Raw genomic sequence first — 22,699 nt, 5'->3', positions numbered from 1 at the left:
AGCAAAATCAAGGTTGACTTGAAGTTTGTAAGTGAAAAGTCCAATTAAGACTTGATATTTGACAAATTGATACAAAGACCTAATGGGGCTAAGCAGTGTATGTCTTAGTGGGACTAGATAGTGAAATTTATAGTAGGATTAGACAAAAGGAAAACCTGGTTAGGAAGTAAACAGTAGTAGTCTAACAAGACTAAGCAATAGCAATCCTAATTGGAAATTAGAGAATGGAAGTCCTAATAGGACTAGACAGTGGAAGACCTAATTAAAAACTAAACAATGAAAATCCTAACAAAGGTAGACAATATAAGACCTAATTAGAAACTAAACAAACTTAGTTAGAAACTAAACAAACCTAATTAGAAACTAAGTTTAAGTAACTAAGAGCTGAACACTTAATAAAGAGAGAAGACTTATTCGAGTAAACTCCAAACACGTCAACCTAATAGATTTAGGTAAACCAAATACTATGTTTTGCTTGTTTGCTTGTTTATCTGGTAAGAAACAAGTGCTGCACGAAAGTTAGAGCGGGCCCAATTGGGAACGGGTCCGGATCACCGAACTCATGGACCGTTCAGGTTTTAACATTAGCCTGGTGTTTCGAGTAATCATTCATCTTATCAGAATGATGGTATGAAAGTTATAAAATGCAATGAAAGGTTCCAACAGTATACCATCATATTCAACACAAACATAAATATGCAGTGTCACACGAAAATAGGAAGAACTCAAAAGGATATCAACATTCTTAAATTTTAGGTAGAATTATTTTCCTTTCCAAAACATGAATTTTTTTGTTGTTGTTGTTGGTGCTGCTGCTGAAGGCAATAAACCTTACATTGCAATATCAGGATCCAATCTTCTCTGAATAGCAGCTGCAGCCTGGAGCAATTAAATTAAAAATAAATTTTAAAAAGATACTATTTGGTGTAGGCGTTCAAATATTTAAACGGTCACATGCAGGAAAAAACTCACCTCATAATTTCCCAACTTATACTGATACATCATTTCTTCCTTTAGGCGAGATTGCTCCTTCATTGCTTGAGCCTAAAAAATAATTAGAAATAAAAATCTCAGGAATATCACCAAAACGTTTTTTTTTTTGTTTTTTTTAGTAGATTAGGTTTAAGAAATTGTTTGCATTTGAAATGAACTTTATGTCCAGTTCTTGGCTTGGCACCTGGTAAATCACCGTAGAAGTCCATGAAGATAGAAAGCATTGGTCAGCAGTGGGAAAATACTATAATCTATTTTCTAGCCGTAATTTCTTAATGTGCTCCTCCAGGTAATATCTTGATATTAACCCAGAGGCTATAAACACTACTCTCAAATAAGCCTATAGATTTTTTTTTTTTTTTTTTTTTTGATTATCCAGGTATCCAAACATTTGGCCCGACTAATCCTAGAGGTGGCCCAGCTTGGCCCCATAGACCGACCACCATGTAAATCCGAGGCCTAGAGATCCTGGAAGTGGAGGCCCGCATGGATAGACAACCCAGCACCCTAGCGGTTCAAGCACCACGAGCATTGCGATAATGCCCAGCGTGTGTCTCAAACCTTGGACGCCCTGGGAGTATCTGCATGCCGCTGACCATCCCACCGAGGGGGTGGCAATTAATAAACCTATAGATGTGGCAAAAAGATGACTTGCTCACCCCAAGCGCCCCTCATCGCTAACCCCACAACAAGATGGAGTAAGTCATGATGACCGAACGGCCTCTCTAGGTGGGAGGGATTTTATTCCCTAAGAAATTATTCCCCCGGGATTCGACCTTTGCTCTGGTGGCATTTTAAGAAGCTATGGTAGGTTGATGCATCAGAGATGATGACAACAATGAGGTCAATGGCAATGTTGTTCTAGTTATTGTTATATTGTAATTGTTGTTGTTATATATTATTATTTATTTTTCACTAATAATGAAATATTATACCTATTATTAATGTGATACAATATCATTTGGTAATTATTGCTATAATTTATTAGTTTGAGTATCAATAAATATTCAATAGTTTATTAACAATAAGATTTCATAATAACCATATAGATGCAGTTAGAAATTAGGATATAAGTTCAAAAATGTAAATTAAAGGTTTTTAATTAGAAAATTTAAATCTCCAAACAGCCTGCTACTACAGAGTACCGCCTGCTATCAACATCTTCAACTCTCGAGTTGTCACAATACTTCCAATAGACTTTCAACTACCTCGGTAAGCCTAGAACATTCCCTCCAATACTACTCATAAATAAGTCCTTCGCCCCAACTACACCTAATGTCCCTTAAGACGAGCCAATGATTGGAAGCGGTTGTCTGCAGATGTAAAACATAAATGGAATCATAAAACCTCAGCCAGCTACCATTAGCATAGAACCTGTCAAGTCTACCCAAAATTGTCCTTAACCCTTCTATAGTTAACCAAGTGAACCTTGGCCCAACAAACCCCAAACCTTTCAAGTCGGCCTCAGCACAAAGCTTAAAAAACCAGAAACAAATCTGTTAAAACAAAAGGTATTTACCGCCTCTCTTATCATTCTATAAACATAGCTGTTGTCCCAATCAATCAACCATGGAACACTGTCAAGTTTAAGATGCTTTAAAAATACGCAGTCTATCCCTATAAACCAGCTGAGTGCTTGCATCAGTGCAGAAATATTATGCCTGCCTTTAAACACAATATTAAAGGCTACCACCCCTTGTAGAATAGAAGAATCTAACCAGACTCGTCAAATGCAGGAACCCAATCTCCACTAGTCACTACCCAGCTCCCTTAGCCAACTCTTCCACAGAAAAATCATTAAAATGAGTCCACTCAACTACTACTAACCAACACTTGTTTCTAAACGTCCGAAGGAGGAAGTTTGAGCTAGCCGTTCTGTCCAGCCCCCTTGTGTTCCAGAATAAGGATTTCATTGAAAATGAACATTATAAAAAAAAAAATAAAGTTTTAATTACAATTAATATTAAATAATTATCACTAATGTATTTTTTTTGTCTACTTTTGACAAATATGTGAATAATTATCATATGTGAAGACAAATTGTCACAAGATTTGTAACCATTCACAAAAGTAGATTTTTTTTTTTTGTCTAGATAGAAAGTTATCAAAAAGTTACACTAATATTACATTTAATGAGAAATCCAATTAATACTGTCATAAGTTGTCACTAATGTAACATTTAATGACTAATCCAATTTTGATATTATTATTAATAGTTTTAACTTTGATTTAAAATTTTGAACCGTATCGAAGTTTCGATTCATGATCGAAATGATACCATGGCGAAACAGTTTGAATAATTTTTAAAATATAAAATATATTAATTAAAAATTATTATTATTATATTCAATTATTATAAATACTTACTATTAGATTAAACTAATATTTTTAGAAATTAGGATTAATTGAAATCTAAACATAATGATTAGGATTAAGTAAATTTAAATTAAATTAAATTTCTTCTAATCAGTTTGAGGAAAAAGATTTTCCCATGTATTTAAGGAGGAAATGACTAAGAAAAAAAATTAACATGTGTTTAAGGATAAAAGAAAAAATATATGGGAAGGAAGGAGAAGAAAAAAAAAATATGGGAAGGAAGGAAAAAGAATTAATAGAGGAAAGAATTAACCATTAAAAATAAAAAATAACAATTGAAAAATATTAAAAAAAAACTCGGTGGCCTCGCGCAACCGCTGTCATATTGCATGAGGCCTCTACACGACCACAGGTCCTTGCACAAGGCATCCATGTAACCGTGGATCCTCACGCAAGGCCACGGACTCACGAGGCCTCTGCACCCCCATGAGTTCCTGTGCAAGCCTCACGAGAGCGTGCCAATGTCAATGTCATGCTGGTCGATGGGCGGACCGATAAATTTCGTGAGTTACAACACTATTTTAAACAATGATTTTAACTATGAGTGTCAAGATTTAATATTTTGAATCATGCTAGAGTTTTAATATATGTTGTGCTTGTCCAATTTCAATACTTATCTGATTGAATTATTAATGATAATATAATTAATCTGATTTTACTTGGTACAAGTTATATCTTTTAATTGTTTTATTGAAATTAATTATTTACTTAATAATTAATTAGATTGTTAATACATGTTTGTTCTTTTATTTATATATGTAAAGTAACTTAATCAACTCACTTCAAAGTCAAAACAACTTGCATCCAAATTAAGGTTTCTAACTTTAATTGCATGTACAGCATATACTTCTTCCATTTAGTAAAAAAAAAAAAAGGACAGTCCAGTGCACAAAGCTCCCGCTATACGGGATCCCGGGAAAGGATCCATTGTATGCAACATTATCCTGCTTTTTGCAAGAGGCTGTTTCCAGGATTCGAACCCGTGACCTTTTGGTCACAAAGCAACAACTTTACCATTGCGCCAAGGCTCCTGTTCTTCCGTTTAGTAATGATTGATTTATGCTTATAATTTATTTAACTTTTGCAAGTAAAACACTAGAATGAGTAATTAGAAAATAGAAGCTTCTCTATTCCTCTATAAATTAGGGAATGATTTGGTAGTGCAATAGACCCCTAGTCATGCTTGGCCAACTTAGTCAAAGTTTGATCATGATCTAACATTTTGGATGTTTGAACAATATATTAAGTTGTAGTAGAGGATGTCAAATAGGTCAAGGTTGATTGCATATTTGCCCGTCGAAAAAATCCAAATGGGTCAAAGGTAACCAAATGTGTAGCAAGTATAAAAGGTGTGGAACTCTAAGCAAGTGAGGAAGTCCTAGAGGAATGAACTCTACACAGGTGTAAATACTATAGAGGAATGAACTCTAGGCAAGTGAAAATCCTAGAAAAATGAACTTTAAGCAAGTGTGGAAGTTCTAGAGGACTGAACTCTAGGTAAGTGAGGAAATCCTGAACAAGTGTGAACTTTGGGTAAGTGGAAATCCTAGTGATAAAAGCTAAGCAACAGGTGAAATTATAGACACGAGGAATTTCTTAGCACGAGAAATCCTAGTTTGTTGAAATACCAAGCAAACTCAATCAGTAGAAAGCAAAGCCTCTTATCTAAGAGGTCACAAATTTGAACCTCATTGTATGAAAATTAAGATAAATATAATTTTCTCAGAATTACAACTATAGTCAACTAAAAGTGATATTTTGGTCAACCAAAATGGTAAGTTCACCAAAAGTGATAGTTTCGTCGGCCAAAATTGCAAGAGAAACTTAGGAGAGTTTGAATTTCATCTAAGCTAGTGGACCATAATTGACATTTTGGTCTACCAAAAAGAGCAATTTAGTCGGCCAATTTGGTCATGAATTTTATCCAATCTGGTCGACTAAATATGTTAAGTTAGTCGACGAAAAGTGATAATTTGGTAACCAAATTGGAATAGAACATATCTCGAATTTAGACAAAATAGGTCCAGATCTGTACGAGGCAGATTGCATGGATGATATTGGTCAACCAATATCTAGGAAGCAATTTTAGTCAACCAGATACATGTAGAAGGTTTTATATAAGCCAATTTCTTAGAGATTTCTACATAATTGCTCGTGTTCGATTTCACAAAGTGTTGCTAATTTCGAGGAGGACCTACTTAAACAAATCTACAACAATTTATAACTACCAAAAAACAATCTACAATGATTTTTTATAACATTTTCTATTATTGCATTATAATTTATAATTTGGTTACTTTTATTCTATTGTGTGTGTTTTATATATGAACTATATAAGATTTCTCTGCCTCTGGAAGGTGTTTAGAAAGAAGAAAAGATAGCGATGTTCCAAGATTGACCCACCAAAGGGTCATAGGCCGCGGAATAGGCCGTAGAGTAGAAATTGAAGGGTCTAAACCACAAAAAAGGGTTTCCTTTCTATATACTTGTACTTTTCTGTTTTGTTCCATTTATTTTTATAACTCCAATGTATACTAACAATTTTAAAGAAAACTAAATGATTGATCGAATGATCACAAAGATTCACATGCATATTCACCCCTCCCCTTCTAGTTGCTCTACACAATTTTTTAAATTTAAACACTCTCGAGACTTTTATGATTTTATATAACTGTGTTTGAGATTTATTCACACATAAATTTTAACATTAACGATCTTTTTGTTTGTTGAATTCTTTGATAAAAATCCTATATAAAACACTTAATTCAATGAAATAATCAAAAATTATATTTTTAATTTGATTTTATTTCGTTCATGTAACTACAATTATCATAATATAACAAGAGAGATGAAAAAAATTAGAATATAAAATATTAAATTTTAAACTTAAATTAGATATTTGATCTTGTAATTAAATCTATTTAATTTTATAAGTATAATTTCTAAAAAATGAAAACATGAAATTCAACTCAATCTAATTTGAAATTTTTAAATTTAAGATATTTTTCAATAAAATTAAATTTGAAAATATGAAAATATTTTATACCTCCAAATTTGACAAAGATAGAATTCTTTAAAATATATATATAACTATTTAGTGCACACCTATCTATTGGAATCCTCAAATATATTAAATGATATTTCAATTAATTAAAAATAGTGAAATTAAATAAATAAAATATTTTTACTTAAATAAATTTCAAAATTAAAGTGTCATGTAAAACTCTAGTTGTTTCTTGATGCTCGAACCAAAGCCGAGAGAAGACACATAGGAGGATAAAATTTTGAGACGATCTCGCTGAAACCTAATTTTCCAATTGCTTGTAATTTCTAATGTTATACAAGTTAAAACACAAAAAAAAAAAACAATCTTTGTCAATGTTGGATAACTTTTATCCTATTTAATTTTTTGTTATATTTTAAATATTTTTTTTTAATTTCTATTATACTAATTATGTTAAACTAATATTTTGAGTTTTAAGATCAAGTGAAATCCGAAGTAGGGTTAAATGGAACTCAAGTGAACATGGTATGTAAGGCTCAATTTGAATTGGTTAAAGTTTAACCAAGCTTTTATACACAATCACCCACTTTAGTTATATTTAAGTAAATGAGAATTGTTTTTTAAAAAGTTAGCAACAGCAATAAAGTTTTATTCCACTAGGTGGGGTCAGCTATATACATCCTTCTATGTCATTGAGCTCTATCCCCTACTATATCATCATCTATACTTAAATAAATTTTATCTTATTTCATATCGCCTAACTGGAACATTTATTGGTTGCCTAAGTACATGTTTGTACCATCCCAAACGTGTCACTCAAAGTTTTCCCTCGATAGATGCAATTCCAACTTTTTCTAATGCTCTAATTTCTTATTCTGTTCATCCACATATGTCCACACATCCACCTTAACATCCTCAGCTCTACAATTTTATTTTCTACCCACGAGCTCAAGTCATAACCTAACATTCAGTGTCATATAATATAACAAGTTTAACTGTCGTTTTTAAGTTTTAGAGGTATTTTATGATCACATAAAACACCAAACGCTCTCTTCCATTTCAACCATCATGCTTCTATTATATAAGACCTCTCTCAATCCCTTCGTCGTTTTACAAAAATAATCCTAAATATTTATAGCTCTTAGTTCAAGATAAATCGTCATCTTCTATATCAACAATTGTCTCATTACGTTTAATATTGCTTAACTTAAATTTCATATATTTTGTCTTTACTCTACTAAGCCTAAAATCTTTCACAGTGTTTCCCACCAAGATTCTAATTTAACATTTACTCCTTCACGTGTCTCATTTACCAAAACAATATCATCTGCAAACAACATGCACCACGATACTATCTTGAATGTGTCAAGTGAATTCGTCCATGTAATCAGATAGGGACTTAAAGCTAATGCTTAATGTACCCCTATCTTTATTGGAATTGAATGCTTTCTACAAATTCCAAGCCGGTGGCAGCTATGAGTCGTTGAAACGACATGTAAAAACGAAGCACCCGACGGAATACGGATTCGACCGTTCTCAAACACAATTATCAAGATTTTCTTCAACTAACGGTAGTACTGATTCCGGTTTATTTTTATATTCGGATAATAAATTAAGAGAATCATTAGTTAAATTTGTTTCCGTAGAACATCTTTCTTTTAGTTTTGGATCTAAATGCACATTTGAAGATTTCTGTAAAGAATCTTTTAATCCATGTGTTAAACGTATTCCTACTTACTCGTACAATTAAAAAATAAGTAAAACAAAGAAAAAAGAATTTAATTAATAAATTTAGTAAATTAAATAATAAAGTTTCTTTATATTCCGATATTTGAAGTGATCATTAGCAAACACATTCGTATATGGATGTGACTTGCCATTAGATCGATAACTCTTGGAATCTCCAAAAAAAAAAAAAAGATTGTTAACTTATAGAATTTTTGATGAATTTTAGAAGAATATGGATTAACTCATAAAATATTTTCAATATCATTAGATAATGCTAGTTCTAATACCACTTGTATAGATCAACCTATTATTGATGGTTTTTTTTTCATATTCGTTATGTATGCCATGTTTTAAATTTATGTGTTCAAGATGGATTAAAAATTTTAGAAAATTATATTAAAGCAATTAGAATTGCAATTTCTTATTTATGGTCTCATCCATCTATAATAAATAATGGAGCAGGTTCTGTGAAACTAATGAAATGAGACTTAAAAATTTCCACGTGATATACCAACACGTTGGAATTCAACATATGAATTATTACAAGATTCATTTCAATATAAAGAATTATTATGTTTATTTTTTTTGCAAAAAATACTAATACTAATATATATTTATTTTCACAACAATGGAATATTTGTAGTAGTATTTGTGAAATTTTAAAAGTATTTAATGATACAACCGAACAACTTTCCAGTGTTTATTATTCCACAACTCAAGTAGTTTTAGAAAATTTTTCTAATATAGTATTAGTTTTAAATGACATATTAATAATTTTTATTTTATTCCTGAAATTTATTTAATTGCATTTGCTTTAGATCCACAATTTAAATTAGAAGTTTTATAAGAAATATTAACTTAATATTATGACGGTTTAATTCCAATTAAAGATTCTTCTTCTCCTAATCCATTTAATATTATATATAATGTTAGAATTTATTTATATGATATTTATAATCAATATCATGCAAAATATGGAACACAAATTAATATTTTTGAAATACAACAAACTACTAGTAGTAATTTAAAACTTACAAAAGCACAACTTTTATTAAAAGAACGGGCGAAACATCCACGAGGATCTTCAAATTCCACACAGGAACTTGAGAATTATTTTATGACTTCTTTTAATTTTAATAAAGCAGATAGCGAAAATTTCGATATCTTAAAGTAATGGTCACAGGAAACTCAAAATTTTCCCGTCCTCTCCGTGATGACTAAAGAAATTTTAGCTTGTCCAGTATCAATTGTTGTGGAGCAGACGTTCAGTGCCGACGACAACATATTAGATGAACAACGATCAACTTTGTTGGAAGTCCAAGCATTACTAAACGATTGGACCAGAGACGAGAAAAGAATTCAAGGAATGCAACTAACTTTCAGATAACGAAGTTGAAGATTTTGATACTGAAGGAATAAATACAATAGGAATAAAAAATGAAAGTGAGTGACAATGTAAAAGGATAAAAATGTAAAAGAACTATGTGGACTTTGATTCTCCTATATCCTAAGGGGATAGGTAGATAACTTAAATAAGTACAATTTTTTTTTAAAATAATTTTTTATTTTTTTAATATAATAATCTTGAACCGTGGTGAACCGTGAACCAAACCATGAACCGGCGGTTCCGAATCGTGAAGCGTAACTATTTTGCGCAGTTAAGGTTAAGGGTCGACCTATCAAGAACCGTCGAACCGGCAGTTCCGAACCGTCGAGCCATCGGTTCCAAACCATCGAACCGTCAGTCCTGAATCGTCGAACCGTCAGTTCCGAACCGTGGTCAGGTCTACATTGAACACACTAAGACAAGGAGAATGTGTATACTAATTATTGCGTTCATATTAATGTGAATCTTCATAACATTGAATGAAACTCTTAAATCATATAAATCAAAATTTAAAAAATACTTTCTATATTTAGTATTTTCCTTATGTCCTTTAGTTGGGCTAAGGCTAACCATGACCAAATCGAGCCTATCTTGAGTACTAGTCATGCTTAACTTGGATGCAACCCATTGACAACTCTATCATGATCCACATTTACAACATCTCATGTTTTGGGAAGATGTAGGCTTGTCTCTTGAATACAAGCATGAATACAAAGGACATCTCGTTAATATGTTAGAGTTGAAGTCCCTACTTCTAAAAGTTAAATCAAAATTGACTCCCTTATTGATTAGCAATAAATGATCCTTTTGACTATTATCAGATGGTTGACCATTGACAAGCACAAAATGAAGTTTGTTGGAGCTTCTAAAAAATAACAATATTTAAGCCAACTTAGAATGATCAGTGAAACCATCTACCAAACGTTGTTTGTGATGAGACTTCAAATAATTTATTTCAACATCCATAGATTAATTAACCCTCTAAAGTAGTCCTAATTAAGTACAATGCAATACCAAACTCAATTGAAAGAATTGCTTGTAAAATGTGATGCTAATCTAGGCTGACCCTTAATAAGTTCATATTGAAGAGGGTTTTTGTACTTGAATTAAATTAACGAGGTTCATCATACAATAGAAATAGAGAAATTTCTAAGATTCTTTGCATTCAACCAACACTATTGTCGAACAACCTCTTCAAAAAGACAATTGGCATTGCTTGTCAAGAATGCCACCAAAGGGCTAGATGCTTGATCTCCTGCTAAAAGCACTATAAGGGAGAAAAAGATTTCATAACTTTTATCCTTAACTGAGACCATAATATTTAATGTTTCCATTACCAAATTAAGAATTGCATAGCACGGAAAAGCCCACATTCACTATTAGTAACAAAATTTGAACATTTAAAGATTGTGAGAATCTAGAGGATTAATAAGAGGTTAACCATAAAGATAAACTCTGAGAAAAAGATGAAGACAAGGGAGAAATCAAGACACTTGATGTGATGCATTGCATCAAGATAACACATGGAAGCAGTATGATTCAAACATTTGTGAGATGTGAGGATAAAAGTTGCAGTGTCTTCATAAATTTTGGAAGTTGCATGAGAATATAATCTCCAACTACATAGTATGACTGACAACCAAACACCATCCTCAACCAAACATTATCGAAAATCTAGTATCAATCACAGAAAGGTGTTTGGTACCCATTCTTGATAGGAGACTAACCATAAGCTATGGTGTGATGTCTTTTCATTTCCTATATTGGTCAATCATGATTGTGTGAACACTCTGACCTATTATAGACAGGAGAAACTACATTTTCAAACGGAACAGGAAGAGTATCATACTTAAACTCAACATCCCTTAATCCCCTCAGGATCTTTCCTAACTTTTTGAGGTTGCTTGTGATGCAGCAAATATAGTCGAAAAGGGCATTTGGTTACATTCTTTAATGTAAAAGAGAGCAAGCATCCCTTAGTGTCAACATTGTGGTGGAATCAAAAGAAACAGATACGCACATGATATCAAAAGAAGCAAAATTAACTGCATGTAGAAGTCAAAGGGCTAAATTTTGTTACATTAAAAAGGAAAGCAATAGAAAAATTTCTAACCATTCCACCCTGCATTGAACGTTTTAAAGCTTCCACTTGTTCTTCCTTTTGTCTTTCACGCTCCCTTAGTAATTCGATTCTGTATAAACAACAATTTGGAGAGTTGGTAGAAATTGACAAATAAGCTTCTTTACCACAATTGTAGGACCATCAACAGTTTAATCCTCATATATGAATCATAAAAAAAAACCCTTGAGGATGATGCAAAATGTACTAAATTCAGAATGCTACATGAACATTGGAACAACTTTTGGGGGAAAAAACACTTCAGAAACAAATGAACTTAACAACAAGGCAATAACCAGACTATATCTTTTTCATTAACATATGAAATTTATGCCTAAGATGTTCCAGGAACCAGTGAAACAAATTAAACTCTAAACTTGCAGCTAAAAAATAAAGAGAACATCTTTAAAATGACAGGATCCGCTAAGTCATTACATCCTTTAGAAGTATTGCTAATGAAACGAAGAAGCATGGTTTTAATGTGATCCTAATGATCAACATAGCCAAAATGTATCACTTTGATAGTTGACCAAAACAAATATTGTGCCTGCATTGGCAAATATCACAATGTCAACCATGCCAACATGAATTGGATAGTCCAACTAACACATATCTTAACTAGCACCAAAAATGTAAGATACGGCAAATTAAATAATAAGTGTTATTGGAGAAATAACGTTACTGGATTTTTCGAGAATTTTTAAAAATTTTTTGGAAGTTAAACAGAGTTCGTATGACACGTTTAAGGGGATGAATATATAGGTTAGGAGAAAGCATGTTTGGAATATCCATTTAGTTTGGAGTTGATTAGATTGATTAACCTAAGTTGGGTTTAATTAAACCTATAATGGAGTCAAGGTTTGAAATCTCAACCCGTACTGAGGTTTCGATCCTAGGTCGAAACGATACGATTTCGGTATCGTATCGTGTCGTGCCGATACGGTTTCGGAAATTTTTTTATTTATATATAATAATTATTAGATAAATATATTTATTATGTATAATTTAAAAATAAGTTGTATATTAATTTTATATAAGTTCTTCATTATTAAACAACTTAATATTGTTAAAAAAATAATTAAATATAGTTTGCATTAAAGAAAATTGATCTATCAATAACTCGAATTAAAATTGATTCATAACCTTTATAATTCTCCAAATTCAAATTAAATAATCACAATTATATAAATTAATATAAAATACTATTTTATATATAATAATTATATAAATTGACTATTTATTTATTTAATAATTTAAATAATATATATTTAAAATAGTAAAAAAATTAGAATATCAATTAACCATTAAAATAGTAAAAAAAATTTAAAAATAATTAAAAAATATTAGAATATAAATTTAATGTATTAGAATTTTTATACAATTTTTCAGAAATTTTAAAAAAAAATAGAATTTTTAACTAAAATTTAAAATATTAAAAATAATTTCAGAATATTATGTAATAAAATTTATTAAATTTTTTAAAATTTTAAATATAGTTTTTATATTTTATTGGGATAATTTAATTAGGGTTTATAAAAACCTCTTTAAAATATATTTTTAAATTGTAATATTAGTTTTGTACAGTTACCGCTCGCCCTCGCGCCGCCCGCGCACCCCCGCGACGCCTCCGACGGCGTCGGAGGCATCCGGCGATGCCTCCAACAGCACCAAAAGTGTCCGGCGATGCTTCCAATGGGGCCCTATGACGCATCTAACGGCGGCGCCTGAGACGCTTTCGTCTCCGCCATCGAGTTGCGATGCCTTGCGGACGCCATCGCCCGCGAAGCGAAACGCCCTGGGACTCCTCCGACGGCGCCGGAGGAGTCTGACGACACCTCCCTGCTCGAGACGCGCACGCATGTCGTGCCGATTTCGCTTCGCTAGCGGAACAGTAAAATCATCCGTGCCGGGCGACACGGAACGGTATTTCAATCACTAAATGGAGTAAGCAAAACCTAACTTATAAATACTAAACCTAACTCTTCATCCACCTTAATCCTGATCCCCTCTTCCCCAATCCATCGCCGATTTCCCTGATCCCCCTTCTCCTCTCCCGATCGTCGATAATCGATCGACCATCGCCGATTGTCGCCTCGATCCACTGGAGACAGCAGTATCTTGCCTGTGCCCCTCTCCCTCTTCCTCTGCCATCTCTGCCCTCCCGACGCCACTCCTCACGCATCTCACCCGACACCGTGTCTCCTCACCGAACGTTCATCGGCCAATCACTACCACCAATGTCGCACCCCTCACCTCCTTCGACGTTGTCGCTCAATGGCCCTACCACGGTCGTGCGACTCCTTCGTCGCGACGGGATCCACGCGACACCGACCGCCCCTCTCCGACCACAAGCAAGAGGTTTTCATCTACTTGTCACCATCTTCCCTTAGGTTGTCACCATCTTCCCTTAGGTCGTGCCTTAGCTGTAGAGCCATAGTCGACGCCTCTGATAGTGTCGAGCCTAGCCATCGTCAGCTATGATTGGGGAGCAGGACGGTCATCTTAGAGGTAACCTATTAAAACTAGTAGCAGATTTGGGGGTTGGATCTACTCTGGATACAAATTAAGGTTTAATTCTAGGATGTGGATGTATTGATGGTGAATTAGAATGTTTGAATTGAAGGGGCAGCGGTTTCACGTTCTCCGGCTATCATTTCCAACAATAAGACCTTCCGGCCAAAGTTCTCGGCAGCAAGCTTCTCTGGTTGTGAGTCAACAGCGAAGCATCCAATTTGGATGAGTATTGAAGTTGATTTCATTTCTATATTGGATGTCAATAGTGTAATGTGGGTTGTATTGATTGTGCGTTGGATTAATTGAGATGGATGAATTATGTAGGGTTGATTCATAATGTTTGGTAGTTGATACAATGGATTGAATGATGGGTTAATGGATTGTAGAAATTATTAAGTTGTATTAGATTGATTGATGGATTGTAGATTATGATTGGAACAATTAAAGGATTCATGGATGAAAGTAATTGAAGTTAATCATTAATTAGATCATTCAATTAGGATTTTCCCTAATTAGTTTGGGTTTGGGTTTAGCTAGTTGTTGCATATATAATTAACTAGGACTTTGATTCGAGACGAACGTCTTGATATGTGATTGTTTAGCACGATTGACATATAAAGACGGGTATTTCTTTCTTGGCCTCTTTAGTTCATTGAACTTAGTGCATGGTAGTTTTTGATTGATGAATTAGGTTTCTTTACCTCAAATCTATTCGTCTATTATCCTGCTTGATACTTATTTGCTTGACCTTAGAGATGATCTAGTTATTTCATATACAGTCTTGGCATTTGATATTGATACTTTATTGCGCATACACATGTAGAATATGTATTGTAGGGGATGTCTCATTGACTGAGCTAACATGTTGATTATACATATGATGTTGAGTGTACATGTGATTGATGTGTTGTAGGTGTTTACCATGTTGACTGTCCATTTGCATGTTGTGTGCACACATGTCCAATGTTTACTATTGGAAGAATCATGTTGATTGTGCCTATGCCGTGTGTGCACACGTATCTGATGTGTACTATTGGAGAAATCAGGTTGATAATACCTATGTTGGTGATCATATGTGTGGTGTGATATTGGAGGTATCTTGTTGATTATATCTACGTTGTAGCGTGCGTACGTGTATGGTATATACGTGTCTGGTGATGTTACTTATTATATTTATTGTTTAGTAGACACTAGTTGGATCTACCCATACATATAGATATAGGTGTTAGATGGATCATTGTATTGAGATATTTATGATGATTGATGTTGCATTGATGATTATCATGTGGGTATCATGATTATTTACATCATATTCATCATTGCACTGCATGCTGACAACCAAAGTCTCCCATATGGTTGAGAGAGTTGTCAATCATCTTTAGCGTCGCACACTCGGCCACTTATGAGTAATGGTAGCTGGAGCAGTTACCGCTTGACCTGTCGTGCCACTCAACCACTCAAGGGTAGTGATATATGACGTTGTGAGCAATCAAGGACCCCGATGCTATGTAGTGAGATAGCTACATAGCGAGCTATCCGCCTCGGCCGCTCTATAGTGGTATATGGAGGGTAGTACAGTTGTCATTTATTCGACCTCTCGACTACACAGGAGTCGTGGTGTCTTGAGGGGTAGGCGGGGTGACCATGTTACATGCACATGCATATTGCATATGATATGCGGTGCATCTTTGGGAGATAAATCTGCATTTGCTTGTGATTGTTGCACATGCTTGAAATATAATTATTGCATATGGTTGTCATACTTTATACATGTTCTTTTATCATACATATATATGTTGTCGGTTATATTGCTCAGGTGTTACGAGCAGATCTGTTACTAATCTCTAGTGAGTTTACTAATCACTATACCATATATGAGTTTCAGATTGAGTGTGTGCATCTATTATGTCAATTATGGTTATATGCATTTATTATATCAATTATGGTTACGTGCCTTGATTATGTCGTATATGATCATATTCTTATTTCTCTACTAAGATTGTATGCTTTAATCTCCATATTTTATATAGATCATGCACTATCTTATCTATTACCTACTGAGTGACTCACACTCACCACCCCATTTGTGTATTGTCTTTTTCCTCAGGTAGCAGGTAGATGATTATGGAGTCTTGGAGTATCCTATCTGTCGATCCCACGTCACATCCGAAGACGATTTCTAATTTTGTTTCCTACTTGCATTACAAATTTGTGGACTTGACATTGTATAATTCAACTTTGTTTTGGTGTTTTGCTATGTGGTGTCTTGTATTTGCCTTATTGTGTAAAACCTAGTCGACTAGCAATCTGTCATTTTTAATTTATGGGTTTTCTTTTTGTCTTCCGCATTTTTATACAACTGTGTGGGTTGCTTATATAACTGTGTGGTTATGATTATTTTCAGTCGTGTGGGTTGCATATACAACTGTCTGGTTGTGTCTGTTTTCCAGCCGTTTGAACTGTAGATATTATTATTGTACAATCATGTGGCTATATATCCAGGTTTTATTTGTCACTGTTACAGAAGAGATGTTGTACGTTTGTCGGGCAGGGATTCCTCTGGGCATGACAAAAAAAAGGACAATGAGAAGAGATGCACTAGCTGAAACACCAACAATAGAGAAGGCACCAAAGCATAGTTTGAAATCTCAAATTGTGTCGGGCAAAACTGTCGAAACATGTCGTTCTGGTAAATCTCCAAAACTCAATACCAATCAATACTAAGATTTAAAAACTTGAACCGTATCGTAGTTTCAATCTTTGAAAAGAGAGATACTATTCTACTATTGTGTCGATGCTCTGACACATGGTGTTGGTGACAAATTCGAGGTTGAAGAAAGGAGATATTGTCTGTGTTGAGTGATATCAAATTTCAATAATTTATCAAAATGATATGTTTTGACCAACTCCGCCCATGGTCATGGTTGATCCCAAGCCAGGAAAAAGGATGAAAGTTGCTTTAGATTGTCGGCCAATGTTAAACTATGGCAAATGTTCAATATGTTTCGACCCACCTAGTGGAATAAAACTTAGTTGTTGTATATGTTTCTACCATTTCAACCGGTATAGTATAAGATTCAAAATCATGCTAGGCACAAACAATGTCTCCTTCCTATACTTAATCTCCTACCTTTTTCAACTCTAATCCAGTATTAACATCATGTATCAAAACATTGGCAGGTAAATGATCAAAACGTCAACATGGCTCGAGATTTGAACATTGCACCAAAGTCGAAGAAATTGTACCCTATACATAATATGCACATATAACCATATTATTAAACTCAAACCAGACCAACCCAATTGATTAATTGGATCAAACATGTAGTTTAATCGATCAAAAACCAATTCAATTGGCCAATTTTTATCAACCCAACAAAATTACCCAATTTTGTTGTTAGCCCAAAACCCTAATAAGCCTCAGACGCAATATCCTCCGCAATGTGGCATCCTCATTTCCTCTGCCTTTATCTTTCCTTGCTAGTTCTAAACATTGACAATTTTTTGTCTGCTCATTCTTCTCCCATCATCGCCAAGACCACCTCCAAAGCCAGACACATTAAATCTCTTCTTTCCTCTATCTACTATTAATTTTGTTCTCTCGTCATCGCCAATGTTGTTTGGTGCCCATAAATCTCCTATCTCATTGTCCATTGCTTGGTGGCTTAGGGGGAAATGGTTGTTGGTGCTCTATTGCTGACTACTCTCTTACCTTCTCTTATTCAACCTTATGTTGTCCTATCCAACCCCAGGATGTTTGTCTCCATCCCACTTCCTTTTCTTTAATCATCTCCTCCAACAAAATGTCATTGCTAAGTTGCTATTAGTGCCAACAAGTAACAAAATTTTAAAATTCTAACTTTCAACAACTCCAAGCTGTAGTGAGGTCTCAGTCCATCCTCCTTTAGATTGTTTTTCAATTAGTAGTGTATAATTATTAAAGTTTTTAACATCTAATTGTTAGTCATGGTATTTTTTATATGTATTATTTGAATTGTTTATTTTTAGTTTTGTATTAACATTTATTATTTAAGCACTAGAAATTAGTTATATTTATATTAGTTAGCTTGACAGGGTCAATGTTCAGTTCGATATCCAATTAGGCCAATTAACAACCAGTGACCCAAAGCTTTTCCGGTTTGATTATCAATGCAGTTCTAATAACTTTGCATATACTTATTCTAATTTCAATTGTGTTAGCTCAAGTCCAATCCAAATGGTTTGAACATTATTTAATATGAATTTCAAATATATATATATATATATATATATATATATATATATATGAAATTAATCTCCCTAAGATGCTACAAAAACAAATTCCCCACATTCATAACAATCATTTTGACATTAAGGAAGTATAATTGATAAGTTTGTTACATTTTTGCAACTTCTTGCTCCAAAATTATTGTTTCGATTTAATTTTTACAAATTTAGGGGATTTATAATTAAAATTCATTTCAGTTGATATAAAAACATATTGAAAGATGTCAAAGCATGTCAAGTGTCTGCCCGATATGGAACCAAGTGGTACCGTCCTGGTGGGAGATTGAAACCCCAGCACAGACCATACTTTAAACCCTACAAAGTGACTGTTCAGCTTAAATATTTCTAATTGACATTTACAATCAAGCTCAGCAATCAAGAGAGAAAAAATCAACATTAAGATTGGTTTGGATTATGATAGAGGTGAAAAAAGTGAGATAGTTAATAGCTCGATCTGATGTGTTAACAAATAATACTGGTTCAAGTTAACAAAGTTAAACTACACAGAAAAATAGAACTATCAAATACAGACCTACGCTGTTCTTCATCATTAAAAACTGAGCGCTCCATTTCTTGAATCTTTTGTGGTCCTTTTTTCATCTCTTTTTCCATCTTCCGCCGATGATAGGCATCTAAGTTATAGTATCTGAACAATATAGTAAGAAGAGAAAAAAAAAAAAAAAATTCATTAGCAAAAGAGATCTACCAAATATCAGACATTTGCAAATAATTGTCTATAACTCCACTAGAACAAGCTTAGTCATGTTATAAGGTCTTTGAATCTAGGAGCATATTTTTCAAGGTGATTGATATGCACTATTAAATGGTAAAACAAGTCATAATTACCAGAGTTGATAAATTATAGCTACAATGAAAGAGAGGAGCACAAGAGTTTTACAAGTGTATACAGTTTGAAAAGAAAAGAACTAAAATTACATTGATGAGTTCAATTGAATTAGGAACGAATGTGATTTATTGGATGGCTTTCTCCCAAAGGTTGTAAAAGCTAACACATATACCCAACATCATAAAAGGTATTTTCTTCCTGATGCATTGTTAAACTGCCATCACAAGACCATCCATAAAGAACCATAAGCAAATAAATAAAGAAAAAATAAGTAGAATTATCAGAAATCAATTGGGCATAGATGATCCTAATGAACATCATATCCTCGAAAGAAGGCCTATGATAATCCAATCACAGTATATCAAACCAAAGACCACCAAAGAATTTATATTTGCCAGACCCCACACGCCAATCTAAGAAAGTAATAGAGAGAATTATAAAATTCTTACTAAACAGATCCATAAAATGTGCACTGAGTTTCAGATTCAAAACAAAGACGGAAGCTGAAACACTTGCAAGGCTGGAAGAAGTATATTCCAGTAGACACCAGAGAATGGTAACTGAAAACAGCCTTCTAAATCATTGTTGGTAGCTTCTCCAAATGAGAACTTTTTCCTGCCATCGAGCGAAACCACATTGTATGCAGTTTCTTATTAAACCAACAACACAAACCCATAACTTGAAACATTAACATGGGGATCAAAGGTCAACAAATGATAAATCAAGAATGTTGAAGAAATCGAGATCGCATATTAATTCATTGGCAGCATAAAATAAAATAATAATAATAACAGAAAGAAAGATTCTTAATACAAAACAGCTTGGAATAAAATTTGAACGCCTATGAGCATCTCGGTAATCCTTACTTCTTTGATGGAAATGTAGCTGTATTATGGTCCTCCATAAACCTGTTAAGAGATGAAAAAACAATATCAAAAACTAAAAATCATAGCCAAAAGCACTTTATGCATCTTCTTAAGCATGATGTTTTGGAAATATTGTGCATGACTTACTCCTTGAACATTTGCTTCTCTTCCCGATTAGATAAAATTTCCAGATTAACCTAGAATTCCATAATTATAAACATTAAAATATTAAACAATGGTCAATAAGCACTAGCTTTAGCCTACAGTTTGGAACTCAAAATGTAATACAATATAATCCAGAATAAGGAACACACTAAGGACTTTGAAAGAAAGATAATGTGCATGTAATTAAAATCTAGGTATTGATACATAAAGAATCAACTAGCTTAAACATTCAAAGGACATTAGTTTCTTTCACTTGAATAATCTATTAGTTTGACGAGTTTAATTAACATATTAATAGCCAAAAACCACTAATGAGGGAAGAAAATACACAAACATTATTTTAGAACATAGTTGCCTTTTATTTTTTGATAAAAAAAGTAGAGAATATTTGGTGAAGTATCCTGAAGTTATCAAGAAACTGATCGATTGTTGTTAAATAGAGTAATTAATCAGGAGGGAAAATGAAGGTAGGCATAATCAAGTACCAACTGATATGGCTGATGAGCAAAAGAATCTAGAACTGAACTTAATTCAACTGCTCGAAGGTAGGTTTTGTGCAGATTAGTCAAACACGTATTGAAGCTGCAACACATTTTCCATTAGAGAAACCTCAAAAACAAGATGCATAAGCTGCCCTTAACATGAGAAAATGTGTCCTCAAACCCTAATGCTGTCATTTAAGAACAGTTTAAAAGAAACACCAGGAATGATATTCCACAATTCACAATTGCTCATAAAATTGAATCCATCTTCTCAAAAGCCACAACAGTCTAAAAATCAGTAGAATAGAACCCTAAGGGGGTAGACATTTGGTAGATGCACTAACCTTCATTTTGAGTTTATGCTCACTGAATATATAACCAAAAATATATGACAAAAAATAAATAATAAATAAGTCTCCAGCAACCGAAAATACACGACAACTATGTAGGATCTAAGCACCAACAAACTAAACAGGACAATGAAAAAACAACCAATTTTTAGCAGTTTATCCCAAAGAAGCCCACTTACAATGCAAAAAGGTCAAGCTTTTCTATTTACAGCATTTCCTTCGGAAAACAAATACCTGTTTAACTTCAGCTAGCCAAGCAGTAAACTCAGGTCGTTTATTCCTGGAATACAATTAAAAAAAAAAAAATAATTGATAACGGACGAACTAATTGCATCAAAGCAGTAAATGAACTGACAGTGCATCTTCCCTTTCACCCAGTGGATATCATTGTCTGCCTTCATTTCATTATAATCATAAATCTTTTAAGTCGTTGATGCATGAATGCAATCAAACCATCACACGAAAAGATACTACAATCATATTCGCTTGAATAAACTGACTAGGTAAGCAGTATATGGTGTTAATGCAAAACCATATAGGAATTTAGTTGCTGTTAGCTCACGCTGAAAGAAAAATTGCAAAGCTCACGGGTGTCACAACCCCGACGGAAATAGGATAAAAAGAAGGCAGTGCACTAAGGTAGTACTAACCACATGTCAACTTCTTTGATAATGCCATACTTTCCCCACGAATTTGTTACTGCCCCTTTTTTGGCTGTCTCCTTCTCTCTTTTCTTATCCTTTCTCTTCTTCCTCTTCTCTTCCTTCTCCATTTTTCTCCTCTTCCTCCTATACTTCTCCTTTCTTCGCTTGCGCTCCTCGTACTCCCTCTCCTGTTCCTTCCGCTTCTCTCGCCTCCTCCTCCGCCTTGCCTCATCCTCGCTCTTAGATGTCTCTGACTCTAATTGGCTTCCGGACTCCTCGGTGTCGGATTCCGAACAGGAATCGGACGAAGCTGAATGCTCGGGTTCTCTACCCGAAGAGCGGCCCCTCCTTCTGTGCTCTCTCTTCGAGCTATGGTGTCGCCTTCCCTTCCTCTTTGATCGATAGCTCTCCCCGTCGGAACCACTAGAATCATCCTCGCTGCCAGTCTCCTCCTCCTCCTCCTCCTGCCGCTTGGATTTCTTTCGGTGAGCGGCTCGATCTTCCTCTTCCTGAGCAGTGGAACCGTTTCGACGCTTTCTCATTTCTAGGGTTTCTGTTGTTCTATAGCTGAGGATCGGCTGGAGCCCAAGAATGAAGGGGAAATACACGTTGAATAAGCGAAGGAGGATTTTAATTTGGGGATAAAAGGAAGAAAGATGGATTTCAAATATAAAAGTAATCTGTTATCTTATTTAAAAATTGTATTCTAAATTTTATGGAGGTAGCTAAAAAAAAAAATTTATTAGTTATCTTATCTATTTTTTAAATTTAAATTTAAAAAATAATAATTTTTTTAATTTAAGAAATATAATTATTATCCTAAAAATATAATAATATTTCTTTATAATATCTCTTCTTCCCCTCATTTCATAAATATAATAATAAAAAAATTAAGGATGATAAAAATTTTAGACTAATTGATATAATGTACAGTGAAAAATATTTATTTAAATTTAAT

At 33.6% G+C, this 22,699-nt stretch overlaps 1 protein-coding gene across 1 annotated transcript; it reads right to left on the bottom strand.

Annotated features, from left to right (window-relative positions):
- Positions 1-645: 645 nt before the first annotated feature.
- On the bottom strand, positions 646-22,387 carry LOC122038410 (vicilin-like seed storage protein At2g18540). Its single transcript, XM_042598153.1, has 8 exons — positions 21,748-22,387; positions 21,332-21,377; positions 20,248-20,297; positions 20,101-20,142; positions 18,920-19,033; positions 11,602-11,680; positions 973-1,044; positions 646-879 (listed from the first exon to the last, which is right to left on the bottom strand). The coding sequence occupies exons 1-8, from the start codon at positions 22,281-22,283 to the stop codon at positions 832-834; spliced, it is 987 nt and encodes a 328-aa protein (XP_042454087.1). The 5' UTR covers positions 22,284-22,387; the 3' UTR covers positions 646-831.
- Positions 22,388-22,699: the final 312 nt, after the last annotated feature.

This window comes from Zingiber officinale, chromosome 1A (genome assembly GCF_018446385.1).
Source record: "Zingiber officinale cultivar Zhangliang chromosome 1A, Zo_v1.1, whole genome shotgun sequence".
Taxonomy (NCBI): Eukaryota; Viridiplantae; Streptophyta; class Magnoliopsida; order Zingiberales; family Zingiberaceae; genus Zingiber; species Zingiber officinale.
This window is presented reverse-complemented; position numbering and strand designations above follow the sequence as displayed.